This window comes from Catharus ustulatus, chromosome 1, assembly GCF_009819885.2.
Source record: "Catharus ustulatus isolate bCatUst1 chromosome 1, bCatUst1.pri.v2, whole genome shotgun sequence".
NCBI lineage: Eukaryota > Metazoa > Chordata > Aves > Passeriformes > Turdidae > Catharus > Catharus ustulatus.
The window spans coordinates 33,899,112-33,913,416 of NC_046221.1; the positions used below are offsets into that span (position 1 = coordinate 33,899,112).

At 42.7% G+C, this 14,305-nt stretch overlaps 1 protein-coding gene across 4 annotated transcripts in view; it reads right to left on the reverse strand.

The window, feature by feature from the left end:
- Positions 1-8,806, reverse strand: part of GSDME (gasdermin E) — a 43,541-nt gene extending 34,735 nt beyond the window's left edge. For 2 of the 4 annotated variants that reach the window (XR_006163116.1, XM_042779988.1), the window contains exons 1-4: positions 6,519-6,606; positions 4,888-4,999; positions 2,464-2,694; positions 1,162-1,354 (exon numbers count right to left, since the gene is read on the reverse strand). Coding sequence is in view for 3 of the 4 variants with exons in the window: in XM_042779988.1 (XP_042635922.1) it covers positions 1,162-1,354; positions 2,464-2,674 (404 nt within the window). In the remaining variant the exon portion in view is untranslated. Of the gene's footprint in view, positions 1-1,161; positions 1,355-2,463; positions 2,695-4,887; positions 5,000-6,518; positions 6,607-6,883; positions 6,969-8,546 lie in introns of those variants that run through there. The other 2 variants (XM_042779991.1, XM_042779989.1) reach the window with 2 other exon arrangements.
- Between the last annotated feature and the right edge of the window lie 5,499 nt (positions 8,807-14,305).

Genomic DNA, 14,305 nt, shown 5'->3' on the forward strand with positions numbered 1-14,305 from the left:
AGTTTGTTTCTCCACAGGACTCTTATCTACTGCTAGAAATAAAACTCTAAATCTTGACTGACACTATTTTTCTGATACTAGATGTAGATTAATTTTACAGGCTTGGTACACACATTTAGCCCAGTATTTTCTGCTTTTAATAAGGCATTTAGTACAAAGAGAGTAAGGTGGCTTATTAGAATAGATTTGTTAACTTGTCAATGCTCACAATAAAAAGAACAGCAGCCATTTGTTCCCATGAAAATGGAGAATTGATTATTTCTAGAACATCAGTGTATCTAAAGCAAATTTACATTGCTTCTGACAACTTCTGCACTGATAGCAAAAACCTATCATCTTTATCTTCAGAGCATCAGCAAAGGCTATTTAAATTCATTACAGCCCCTGCTACAGATCTAGAGTAGAATGCTGTCACAAACGAAGCACCCTCATCTCCCCCGAGTCAGGTCCTGCAATAGAAAATAGACTCCTGACTTGGCAGCTGGTTGCCAAACTGGCTTTGGCCCATGACACTCTCATTGCAACATCAAATAGATCCGATTTCAGAGTAGGAGAGGAAGTGAGGAAGTGTTGCATATCTTGTAAAATAAAGAATATGATTCCCCTCACTTAATACAGTGTATAACAGGAAACAACGGATCTATATTTTGTTCAGCTAGTTAGAATATGCCTTGACTATGCTCGGTCACCTTTGCTATTCCTTTAACTTCAAATCCCATTTTCTAGTATGGTCACTCACACACACGAAATTACAAAGCCTGCTTACAAGAACATTAGCAGTTCTGAATTCAATTTCCATATTCAATGCCCCAGTAACACAGAGAACGAATTTTTTTTTCTTCCAGATTGTTACCACAGTACAGTCCCCCAAAGAAGGGAGGATTTGGCTCTTGTCCTAGGTTGTAATTCATGCAAAAACTTAAGATGAAATTACAGAGAGATTTTTTAAAACAAGAAACGGAAAAGTCTGACTAACAAGATTTCAAAATACAGAAAATGTCAATTTTTGTATATATGACTTATCATGAATATGAAAGCTTACAATAAAAATAATTTTTGAACTGTAGCAATACAGTCTGAATAACAACAAAATCAATTGGTTGGTGATCACAGCTGGCCCAATCCCTCCTGGCCACTACATCACCCACGTTAGAAACATACCTGTCCTTGACATCTTTCATAAGCTGCTGCAAGTCAATCTCCTGCTTCCTCAAGTTTCCAAATGACGACTGGTTTTCCACGTAACCCTTCCCTCCAGTTCCCAGGCTGATCTTCAAAAATGATGTTTCAATACTTCCTTGAACAAAATCTTCAAACTTCCCCATATATTTTGCAAAGTCAGACTCCACAATCACTGGGAAAGCAATAACAGTAATTTCTGTGAAGAGAAGTGCTGAAACCGTGCTTAAGTGATCTGGGAAACAGATACTTCACAGAAAATATGACAAGTCAGTGAGGGCAAGGAACAGTATGAAGAGGTAAATAATGAAATTTACATCTCTACAACTCTTGCATCTGCACTCTTCATGTTTTCATCATCTTTGCTCTACTGTCTTTTGTATTTTGCCATTTTAGGAAAACATAAGGTGACTGAAGTACTGAACTCAGACACTATGAAATATTTATAAAGAATGATTGAAAGTTATTTCAGCTACAAAGAAAACTACAAAGCAGACCTGCTTGTACAATAATGCCAGTATTTTGGCATTATTTTGACACATCACAGGGCTATCCCAAAGCTCACGGAAAACCAATGGAAAAATCTAACTGGTTTAAAACAACTCTGAATTTTATATACCTAAAAAACAGAGAACTGACTCAGAACCAGCTAATTTTCCAAGCCATCTACAATTAACATCTTAGGTTAGGGACTTTCCTGTACGGAATTATGACATGTCAAGGAATATGGGATTCCATCTCATTAATCTTAAAACACAGGTGGGACTGCTATAGTTAAATGAAGAAAAAAGTACAAAGATCAACCTTTTTTAACAGTCTGTTCAAGACAAGCAGAATAGGTGTTAAAAATCACTTGACCCGGCCTGGAAGCATACCCTGGGCTACTAACATCAACAAGACATTGTTTATTCACTGCTTTTGATCTGGAGCACAGTACAGTTTCACACTACTACCACATATAACCCCCTATAATACTGAAGGGGTACTCCTGTGGCTGCAGACAGCATTGTTATTGAACAGCAGAACTGGACAGCCTGACAACCTTCAGCACTCAATTTAGTACTCTACCCAGGCAAAGCTTTCTTTTTTTAACCAACATTCATTACTACCAGTTTTAGTTACATAAATAGTCAAGTGAGGAAAAGATCCCATGGATGGAGGATTCCTTCAGAGCATTCCTCTGAAAGAAGCCCTCTAAGAACATAATTGATAATAATAACACAACAGATTAGGGATAGTACTGTTTTTATCTGCACTAATAGTCCTGCCTGAGTATGGCTTTACCTGGTTTTATTGGTTTGTCTTCAGTAAGCACATCACTCAGGGTGACTGTCAAGAAATGATACTTGGGCTTCTGCCAGCACCAGAATTTCCTCCTCTTCGTAACTAAGCTCAAAAGCTGCAGCTTGTCTGAGGCATTCAACTGGGAGACAGGGATCAGGTGACCTCCAGTGTCAGTTTCTCTCACAAAATTCTTCGTTGCTTTTGCAAACATCGTGGGGAATCAGTTAAAGCCTGAAAGAATACATCTGTTTTCAAACAACTACAGCTAGAAAGTATAAATATTTACACTGTCCATTTAAGCAGCTTTTCAGAATTCCTATTAACAAAGGAACAACATAGTGTTTTCAACCATCTTCTTCACTCTGAGCTGGGAAGGAGTTCAAATCACTTGTCCCAATATAAGCTTTCTCAGTAACTAACAAAAGAATTCTGGTTAAGAGGAACATTCACAGGTTATTAATCCGTTAGGGAGGAAAAACCTACACAACTTACCTGAAATTCTAAGAAAAAGCAGCACCTACTGAAGAGCACCCTGCAGAGACCAGCTGCGATGAGGAGAGCACTGGGGCAATGGCAGAGGATTTCTGCCTCCCCACAGGATCCTCCTTTTATTACCTAACATAAAACTTACTCCACATAAGGCAATTAGGTATTACTCACACAAATTATCTTTATCTTTTTAATAGGGAGTAAACACATGGAGGGACAATAACAACTGTTCTGTAAAAAGCACCAAATATGTGAGCTGGCATCTTTGTAAATAAGTTTTGTTTCTGAACTACTCCTCTGGAAAGTTCCAATTATTTTTTTTATTTATGAACTCCTTTTTGTCTTCAGTGGTCTCCAATTTTGTATTTTTCATTTGCATAACTGCAGCCAAATTGAACATACAGTATTTGCAACTGTATTTCTACCCCCTACACAACTACATACATTATCTTACTGTTGCTCTGCAATGATTTTAATTAAAAATTGCCAGCATCTCTCATAATGTAAGGTTTTCCTTATCCCCAGGAATTCATTCTACTGTATTTACAAGGAATGTTTTTCAGTAAGGAAGACTTGTTAAAGCCACAGAAGAAATTGTAAAAAAGACCATTCACACACAGTTCTAATAAATTAATATTTGATATTTTTCAAGAATCTGATCTTTCTAGTTTTTCAACTCTGTGTTATCTGAGCTAATGATATCTTTAGAATTAAATCAGTTGTTTTTGTTTTGTTTTTTTTTCAAATCCAGCAGCATTCCTTTAAGTCCCCCAGATGACACTGACTAGAAAGTTCAATTAAGATCATAAGGCATCTCAGCTGGGTATGCACACTTTCATGATTAATTACCTGCCTTGCTCCACACAGATCTTAGATTTGTCATTTACAAACATAGGCCAGAGTACGACAGAACAGATTTCAAACAAAAACTGATATTGCAGTGAGCACTCACGATTACTGACAGAAAACAGAAACCTTAATACAGCTTATTAGTGCTTAGACCACAGGCTCCGTATTTTAGTATTAGGGGGGAAAAAAGCCTTTTTACAGATGCAAACTTACCTTTATGAATTTCCCAAATCCCATTTCAGATATTCCACACAGTATTTACCAATTCATGATGAGGTATTCACCTCCTCATGAATCCTCTATGGCCTAGTCTTCCTAACAAATAAAGGGTGTTTTCCAACAACACCTGCATCAAAAGAATTTGAGCAATTTTACTGAAGAGTCTTCTGGGGCTTTCACTGTAACTGCAGCTGCAGCAAACCCTGCAGCACCACCTCAGCTGTGGGCACAGGGAATATTAACTCTGACTTTCTTGTTCTCTGACCTTTTCCTGAACTGATTTTTTGCATTCTTATATGTCTCCTCCTTAATTTCCCTGGTTTTAAACTTAGTGAGAACACTTTTAATGGAATAAAGCAATGCAGATCCACTGCAGCAGAAAGGGAAAAAAAAAACCAAATAAAACTTCAAAACTAGTTTCCTTTATTCACAGGACCTCTTTTTAAAGAGTCTGTATTTTGCCAACAGCCAGATGACTGATATGTTACGTAGGGACCACCAAGAAAATTCTCACTGCCTGCATTAGCTGCCCTTGCCCAGCACAACCTTGTTCAAACATTTCTGTACTTTACATGACTGCTCACTCACCCTGACACCCTTGCTGCACAGCCAGTTCACATCAGCATAGTCTCTGAAAAAAACAAAAGGCCACCAATCTCTGAGTTGATCATAAAAAAATTGCAAAACCAGATCCTAATATTTGACACTCTTACAAACTCACTAAATCTCATGAGAGGAACCACTGCACCAGTCTGTAAAACTTCAAATTAATAGTGTTTTGCCTTTGCTCCCCATCACTTCTCTTGACCAGCCAAAGGAACACCCTGGGAAGAGGACAGAGTGCTTTTGAGGAATAATATGACTCACCAGGCAGGAGAGATGGGGCAGTTTTCAACTTCAAAATTATGGCAATGTCTCCCACACTTTGCTGTGCTGGCAATGTCTTTGCAGGGAACATATTTCACTGGTGTAGGTGTACCTGCAAACCAAGAATATTCTATGCAAATTCCTATTTATTTCTCTTTGGATGCAGCACCTTTAACATAAATTTGACAATATCCCCAAATACCTTGCTTCACTGCTTCCCAGAACAGAGAGCAATTATGCCCCTAGCGAACATCAGGGAATTCAATACAGCCACAAAGCTCAACAGCATCCTGACAAAATGGACATGGAGGGGTTACAAACCCTGCATTAAGAAAACTCTGCCTTGGGAGCTTCTTCCTCTGTAAATTTTAATAGAGCTGTGCTTGGTTTGACAGAAATAAAAGAGAAGGTATCAAGCTGGTAGGAAATGCCTGCGTGAGTAAATGTACTCTTGCAGATTAATAGCTAGGCATGAAAGCAGGAAAGGAAGAAATACCTTCCTTGCCTACCAAAAAAATCTAAAAATTAGCATAAACTCAAGGCTACATGAGGATTATTTAATGGCAAGGATGAGATCAAATGAAGATAATGAAACCAATTTCACTGTTTACCTACACAAACAAATCTCACCCTGCTTCTCTGCTTTGTAGCTCCCTAACTCAGTATAGCAGGACATTAAAACCAAAGTAACATTTTACAAGCAATCGGTGTTTGTCTCCGTTAGTACAAAAGAAACCAAACAGCAGTCAGGTATTTCTTACATTCTGTATCTTCCACATAAAATACAATTTTAGAAATTCCTTTTTCTTGCATTTATGTAAGATTACGCAGCATAGTGGACATGGTACACAGGGAATTTGGTAGCACGGGGACAACTGGATTGCCAAATGCCAGCACACTCTTTCCTCCAATCTAAGTTGTAAGGAAACACAACTCCTGAAGGCCAAAGAGGAGCCTCAGTGCTGGAAGAGCTGTTGGGCATTAACCACCGTGTAGGACTGGTAATGGCCCTGGCATCCTAAACGAGTATGAGTCTGTGTCGGAAGGGAACTGGAGCATGGAAGTGACGACATAAATGTTACATGTTTTATTAAAAAAAAATTAGAGTTACTTCCACCTCCTTTTTAGGTAAGTAAATTTCAGAAGGAAAAAAAAAAAAAAGAAAGAGTACCCATAAGAGCTAATACACAAAGCCTAGCAGGGCTGCCCACACAACGCATTACAGTCCTTGAACGCACACGTCCCAAAGATTTTAGCCGCGGGTGAAGCCCTCTGTTTGTTCCTCGAGGACTCTGCAGCACGTGCCTCCACAGCCCGGCGCCGCAGCCTCGGGCACCCGGAGAGACGCGGCGCCTTTCCCTGGCCGTGGGCGCCGTCCTGCGGGAAGGCCCCGCGCTGCCCGGCGCGATCCCGCCCGCCTCTCCGGGAGCGCTCGGGCAGGGCAGGGGAGCATCGCCCCGCCGTGCCACCGCCCAGAGCACCGCAGGGGAATGGGGCCATTCCGCCCCCGCGGGGCGCGGCGCGGAGGCCGCAGCGGCTGCTCGTGCTCCGCCGAAGGGCGGAGTGGCAGCGGCGGGAGAGGCGGGCACGGCCGGGCCGCACCGCCGCCCCGCGCTCGCTCCCGTACTCACGGCATTCCCGGCGCTCCCCGCCGCCGCCACCGGGGATGCGGCGCACTCCGCCCGCGGGGCGTGACGAGCCCGCCGCGCCCCAGGCGAGGGGCCGCGGGCGAAGGTCAGCGAGCAGCTCCCGCACAGCGGGGGCTCCGTGCGGGCAGCGGCGCGGCGGGGGGAGCCCAGGCCCCGCCCGGGTGCCCGGGCCGTGCGGGCGGGCGGGAGCCACGCCCGGGGCAACTCCGCCATGTTGAAGCGCGGAGCCGCCGCCCAGCACAGGGCAGCGGGCGGGGGCCGGGGCGCTCCCGCGTCCCTTCGAACCCTCGGGGCGGCTTCTGCTTCCCTCGCCGTCCCGCCCATGTGCCTGAGCTCCCTGCGCTCACCGTCCTGCCGTGAGGGCTGGAACGAGGGGCTGCAAATGTCCGTCTGCGTAGGGCCCGGCACAGGCCCCCGGAGCAGCCTCGGTGAGGGGCAGCCCTGTGAGTGGGGCACTGGGGAATTCTCACTGGGATGGCACAGGGCTGCATCCTGGCAGATAGCACTGGAAGCTGCCTTTGCCTCCAGGTAATTGCGTGACAGCGATGTTCTATGAGTGATAAGGACATGTTTGTGACAGCTTCTCAAGCCCGGCTCGGTCGCCCGTGGTCAGAAGTGCACGGGGCCAGTGCAAAGTCTGCTGGAAGCAACAGCCCTGGCACGATTTTAGCTGCGGGTTTGCAGCTCTGGGTTGGCGCTGCGGCCCTTGTGAAGCCGCCATGGACAGAACGGGAGCTCCCAAGTCAGGGTCCCCAGACCTGAGACCTTGAACAGCAGCATTGGAAAATGAGAATTGTGGTCAGTGGAGCTTGGGGCGGGTTCGTGAACTGCAGTGTCAAATACTGAGCACCGTTAGAGTATTCAGTGTCTCAGCCGTCTGAAAACACCACAATAAAAAAAAACTTGGTTGTTTATGATGCCAAGGGAGTGATACAGTGAGAAACAGATGAGTCTGCAGAAACCCAAATAGAAGTTTTTCCACGATAATAAATATCAAGTAAATCTTTTTCAAGTGAACCCATGCTTGCAGGCTGGGTAGTTCCCTTGTGGCTTGAACAGAGAGCATTTGGTCACATCACCAGACCTTAATGGGCTAACACCCTGACTTCGGAACAAAGGGGAGGTGAAAGCTTAATGTCTTTAAATGAGCATTTCTGGGTGACAGGTATCAGTAAATGCACATAGCTAAAATACATCCATTTCTTCCATTTAGCTAGTGCAGTGAAACCTTCCAGTGAATTTCAGCTGATTTTAATCCATCACCCTTTTCTGATTTCCCCATATGACATCCTTACTGATGCAATGATAAAACAGGTCTCCCTTCTGGGGTTGCACCTGTTTACAGAAATTTGAAGAAGAATGGAACTAAGTAGCTGTATCAGTGATGGTTTAATTTTTATGAACTAATGAAATTTATAAAGCTCCACTCTTAGAGCCCCTGCCTGAGAAAAAGTATCCACACATCCTCAGGAGATCTCTTTCCAGGATCACCACTGAACTGCAGAATTGTTAGCTCCAGTAATAATCTGGCCAGTAATAGCACATGTTTCATAAGCTATTGGGTGTTTTTCCAGGGAGTGGCAATGTGTGATCTGTATCATATGCAAGAGTCTGCTAAAGCACATTTCCAGAAATCAGGGGAGGAAGTTGCACTGAACCACATTGCTATGGAAATATCCACTGGGGAGGGAGGGAGGACTTAAATAACACCAGTGAAACTTTCTGGTAATTTTAAGGACACTGCCAGCAGTTACATGCACACCAAGTGGAGGGTACCCACAGCAGGAATATTTCCATGTTTTTAAGAAAAAGTCTTCAACAGAAATCTATCCATCTGAATGGCACCAACTAACATAGGGTGATTTTCAGATGCCTCTCATGAACTAGAAGAGACAGAAATACAGGTTGTTAGCAAACAGTCTTGGGGCTATGCAGCATATAATTTGGAGGCTTCTAATTCTATCACAGACACTGGCTGCAGATGAGAGACATTTAGGGCTGAACACCCACCTTGAGCATTCAGTCTTCGTGGAAGATCTCTTCAGGTGCACTGCACTGTCAAAATTCCCGGTGGTTACTCCATGACCAGCTGGGATGCCAGCAGGGAGAATGTCATATCAGAGAAATAAACAATCTCAGCGTGGTCTGTCAGGCACAGACTCCATCTCCTGAGCTGAAGCATGTAGTGCATCACTGCCGCATTAGAAGATCTTTCTGCATTGCTCCTGCATGAGAAGATCATCTTACAGAAGGAGCAGAGGGAAAAAAACAGGAACTTCTGCCTCTGGAACAACCTGCTCTTGATATGAGACAAGTTCTGGCTACCTCTTAAATAAATGAAGTGAGGCAAGCAACTTCACAGCCACAACTTAAAAAATTAATAATGCACATAATAAGCGAGTGATAACACAAAAGACAGTCATCTGAAAAGGAAAAAAAGACCCAGCAAAATAGTTGTATGGCTTTTTGACTATGGCTTAGTGAAACTCCTCAGGTATGACTTTTAAAAAAATCACTGAGCATGCCACCACAAGATGTCAGCATTGCAGAATGGTTATTCCTACCAGAAACAGAAAAGGTTTTTGTGTCCTATATTCATTTGGTATTAGATTTAATTTTTTTTTGTAAGATGGCATAATCTGGCCTTATTTTTTCCAACCATTGACATTATGATGTCAGTCCAAATGTTGTTGCAAGGAGGAATTTCTTTAACGGCTTTTTTTATTAATCTCTATCTTAAAAAACTTTTAAAAATGCACTCACAGCATGAACAGCAGTACTAATGGCAAATTATACCTTGTAGTCATCAATGTGTTGTTTCAGGCTGCATCCAGCCTGGCTGTAAAGTGCTCACTAAAATTGTGCCTGTATATTGAGGTGTGCAGAGGTCATCCAGAGGTCTCTGGTGCTGCATGCTAGGCCTTTTAAAAACCCTCACACTGGCTGGAAAAGGCTCTGCTGGCCTCTGTTCTGGGGAGGAAGTGGGAAGAAAGTGTGAAGATGTTTTGAGCTTCTATTTAGAAGAGAAGGACATTTGGGGTAGCAAATCTTTTTAAAGGTGTCCAGCAACATAAGCCAAATCACCAGCAAGAGAATTAATTTCTTTTTTTTCTTTCACTTCCTTTTGTAAGAATAAAAGATCTGAGCAGCAGTTTTTGTTTGTTTCTCTATTCCTTTCAAATCAACTAACCAGCCTCATTTTTCTTTCACATTGAAATTCATGCCCTGTTTTGCTGGGATGCTCTGTACTTTTTGCTCCTACCATTCTGTCCTCTGAAACATTTCCTGTTGCACACAACAGCTTTCTCCCTCTCCTGCTGTTACGGCTGTCACCAGCCCTGCCAGCAGCAAAGTGACAGGCTTAGCAAGGGACCATGTCCTGAGAGTGGGAGATGGTGCAATGAGCCAGGAGGGGCTGTGTGAATTCAAAGCAGCCAGAAAACTGTTCTGCTGTGCTTCCCTACCGGTTCATGTGAGCTTCTGTCCATTCTGCTCTTGAAGATGGGAAGGTGACATCTTTAACCTTCTGAAGATTTTGCTGTAAGATGAGTTTGGACACTCTTTAGAGGCTATCTTGTATTGCCAGGTTCAGCTCTGCTACCTTTACAGACCAATACGAGGAAAACAGAGTTCACTTCTGGACCTTCTAGTCCCTTAGAAGGACCACTGGAGAGTGCCATGCTGAGATGCAGCAGGAGGCAGATGTGTTCAGAACAACCTGTTGGCTGTAACTCGGTCAGAGCTCTGTGCCTTCAGCACTGATGTTGGCATGGGAGAAACTAGTGTCACATCTGCCTTTCTGTAGTGAACAGGTTGTGGCACAGGGCTCCCCTCTGTCCAACCATGTGATGATTCTATGATGTCTCCAGTAATAATGTGGAGAACAACTTGCATGAATTTGCATAAACTTGATGCTTCTAACTTGAAATTGTAGATTAGATGGCAGAACTTTCTTTTACAAGAATAATAAATGAAAACTTAGGAATAGATAAAATTTCTTGCACATCTCAAAACCCTTCCTATAATAGTTTATTAGAAACCATCTGGTTTCATTAATGTTTTATCAAAAATCATCTGGCTGCTACAGTGTTCAAGCTATTTAGTAGTAAAACTTCCTCATAAATTAGCCAAAAGGAATGGTTATCAAACTATTGTGTAGGAGCCCCAAACAACTTTCATGTAGGTCCTATATAAACAGTTATTTAAAAAGTATTAGATGTCACTAAACTTCAAAATTAAACTTCAAAAGTCTAGAAAATGCGTCAGTAATAAAAAATGAAATTTAGCTTACTTCTCCTGCTTTTAAATTTTTTTCTGTTTAATTCTTGGCCCGTTGGAACAGGAGCTACAAAGTCAAAATGACAAACTGTATTTAAATGAAAAATAAGAAGATTTTGTTTCTCAATGAAACATTGCAAATAGAGGATACCTGTCACTATGCCTTGAAAAAATGAAGCCCTTCATCTTTGCATCTCTGCACATGTACACTTTTTGGACCGTAAGCACTCTGTGTCAGGGTTTCTGGCACTGCTCTGAAATCTAACTGTACAGTAGCACATGGCACAATTCAGAGCTGTACAGTGCCTACTACTATGGGCAGCTAGGGTACTGTAAATACTTATATAATATACATAGTTTTAATAAATTATACTTCCACTCATGATTATTTTACTGTTACATTTTCAGACTAGTAAAAAATGTCACCCTAAGATTAGGGCAGTTCCTAGTGATTTTGCTGTTTATAGACAACCTTAAAATTACTCTGAATGGAACAACTAAGGAAAGCGTATCTAAAGAACATATAGAAGATTTAGGACAATATTGGCAAATCAACAGGAGTTAAAAAATCCCTGGGAAAGAACCCACAGCTGAAGCTGCCTGTAGAGAGAGAAGATGGCTGTAAGTTTTCTTTGATCAGCTATCCAGATTTCTTCTGTTTCATGCAATTCCTTTTGTACCCTCTGAACGTGTATGCACAAGCATCCTCAAAAAACCTCACTATCTGCCTGCAAATGATTTGGGCAGAATTTTCTGAAGAATGGGCAGTATGTGATTGCAGTCCCTCACAGGGCAGCCATCTGGATGATATTTGTGTTGTGCTGCTGCAGAACTGGAGCATGGCCATAGTCAAACTTCGCAAAATGTTCAGAAGCTAACATTAATATTTCATTGAGTAACACCAGATGCGTGTTGTCATGAACTACATTTGTAGCAATAGCTTTATTGTGATTTAAAACAAACTTTCTCTCTCCCTTTTGGTTTTTGTGCCTTCTTTGTTTTTTTTTCTAGTTGTTTTGCAACTTCATAGTCCCCCTTCTAATTACCTGCTGTCAGCACAGTCTCTCTTGCAGAAACAAGAGCAGAAATTCCTGTTCCAGGGCAATCTAAAAGGAGTTTCTCAATAACAACAACCACAAAAGCAGTTTATGTGCCCACAAAGGTAAAAATTTTAGAGATAGAGACTTTAGTTTAGCAATCTTTGAAGCAATCCATGGCCCATAAAAGTGCCAGATGCATTGAGGAGAAGACCACAAAGAGCAAAGAAGTCAGTGGTTAAAGAGTGTCCTGAGGAGTGATGAGGCTGCATTGCTCCTGCAAGTGAGTCAAAATTCCTGCAGCTTCCCAGGGGCTCTTCAGCAGGAGCTGCCAGGAGCTGTCTGTATCTTCTGCTGTAGAAACACACACCACAAAGGAGGACTAAAGTTAAAACCTCATCCCATTTCCCACAGGGGCGACAACTCAGCCTTGTTGTGTCCCAAGAGGAAGGCCTCATGTTTCTTCTCAAAGCCACTTCATTTTTCAGCTTGCTATCACTCCTCCTCATTTCATCATGAGAAGTGTTTGCTTTTTGATGTCATATCGGTAGTGGGGTAAGAACATACCTGGGTTTTTCCCATGAAAGGGAACAGGATGAAAAAGGAACACAGTTCTTTTGGTAACAAGGAACAAGGGCTAGTGCTCAGCAAAAACATGTGTGGGCTGGTAATTGCATGACAGTTCTTTTTATATTATGCAACAGGGTTGCCCAAAAGGACAGCAGGTACAATAAAGAGGGTGCTATGGGTCAAAACAGATTGGTAGATATAAAAGCAGTGTGTCCCAATCTGGGCTTCTCAGTACGAGAGAGATACAGAGTTCCTGGAGCAAGCCCAGCAGAGGGCTGCAAAGATCATTAAGGAACTGCTGGAGCATCTCTCTTATGAGGAAAGGCTGAGGGAGCTGAGCTTGTTCAGCCTCGAGAAGAGATGAGTGAGAGGGACCCTCACAAATGTCTGTCAGCATCTGAAGGGAGGCAGTGGGTAGAAACTGCTGCACAGGAAATTCCACCTGAACATAAGGAAGAAGAACTTTACTGTGTGAGTGACCCCACACAGGTTGCCCAGAGGGAATGTGGAGTGTCCCTCACCAAAGACATTCAGGAGCTGTCTGGATGCAATCCTGTGCCCTGTGCTCTGGGATGACCCTGCTTGAGCAGATGACCCACTTTGGTCCCTTCCAACCTGACTGATTCTGTGAAAAGGCTGCAGCTGTCCTTCTGAACACAGTGGGAACCACTACAGAGCAGTCATGTCCTGCAAATTTGTACTGGTGGTGACTCGAGACAGAGTCACACAACTCCAGGTTGTTGACACTATTTGTTATATTGCAGTTCCACATGCAGACCAGGTCTTCACTATGCTGGAAAACAACCTCATGAAATAAAGTGCTGGCCTCTTCTCTGACAATTAAAAATGTAAATTATTTGCTTTATCACAGGACTAAAACTGGTGTCTTTACTGCTTGTACTGCCATCGTTTATCTGAACAGTGCACTGATTTGGGTGAATGGCATTTGTAACAGGTGATGCAAGTACCCTTGGATGGATGGCTTTCTTATTGCCAAAGAGACAACTCTCTGCAACTGGGAGATGGGATTGTACTTCTCTTGCAGAACTAGTTGCTGTCAGCTTGAGATGGGTCTTACATGGTTCTCCCACAGTTACTGCCCAGCCTCACCAATGCCAACATGCCAGTGTGAGCAATACGGTTTCTAAAAGAGAAGGAAGATCAGCTGTGTCCTGAGAGGATGCATTGTCAGGAAAGGAAGCAATGAGCAACCAGTACTGGGAAAGCATGAACTGCAGCTACTCCTTTTTCCTAGGACTGCACACTTCAATACTGGCAATTATATTGCAACATAGACTCTTTCCTCTCATTCCTTTCTCCCATCATATCAAACAACCAACTCATGTTGGTATCAGGACCAGAGCATTCAGATGAGCATTAGCTTTAGGAAGCTTTGCACCTAGATCAAGAACAATGGAGCTCCTATTATGGCTTTTTTTTTTTTTTCTTCTGTGATGTGGCACACCCTCTTTTTCAGTTCTTGATATTCACAAAAGGTGAGAATATTATATCCTAGAGTTCTCTACATTGCATCAACTTTAACTGAAGCTTTACTCTGTCTCCAAAATGAAAGGGGACATGTTAAGGAAAGGCTAGGCTTACAATCCATTACTAACTAGAGAATTCAGAAGAAGCCAAGCTTGCCCTAATTGACCTATTTGCAGTGTTCTCCTTGGCAAAGTCCTTAGTAAAACATTTCCACACCATCCTCCCCACCCCCCAAAAAACTTCATAATTTGTTGCGATATTCTTGAACCCTATAAGAAAAACTGATTTTTCCATCAAAAAAAACCTATAGAGCTCTAATTGCCTTTACAGGGTTTGCTTCATTGACTGATGTGCAAGTAGCAAACAATGAATACAAGTTGGATGATCTCTCAACTT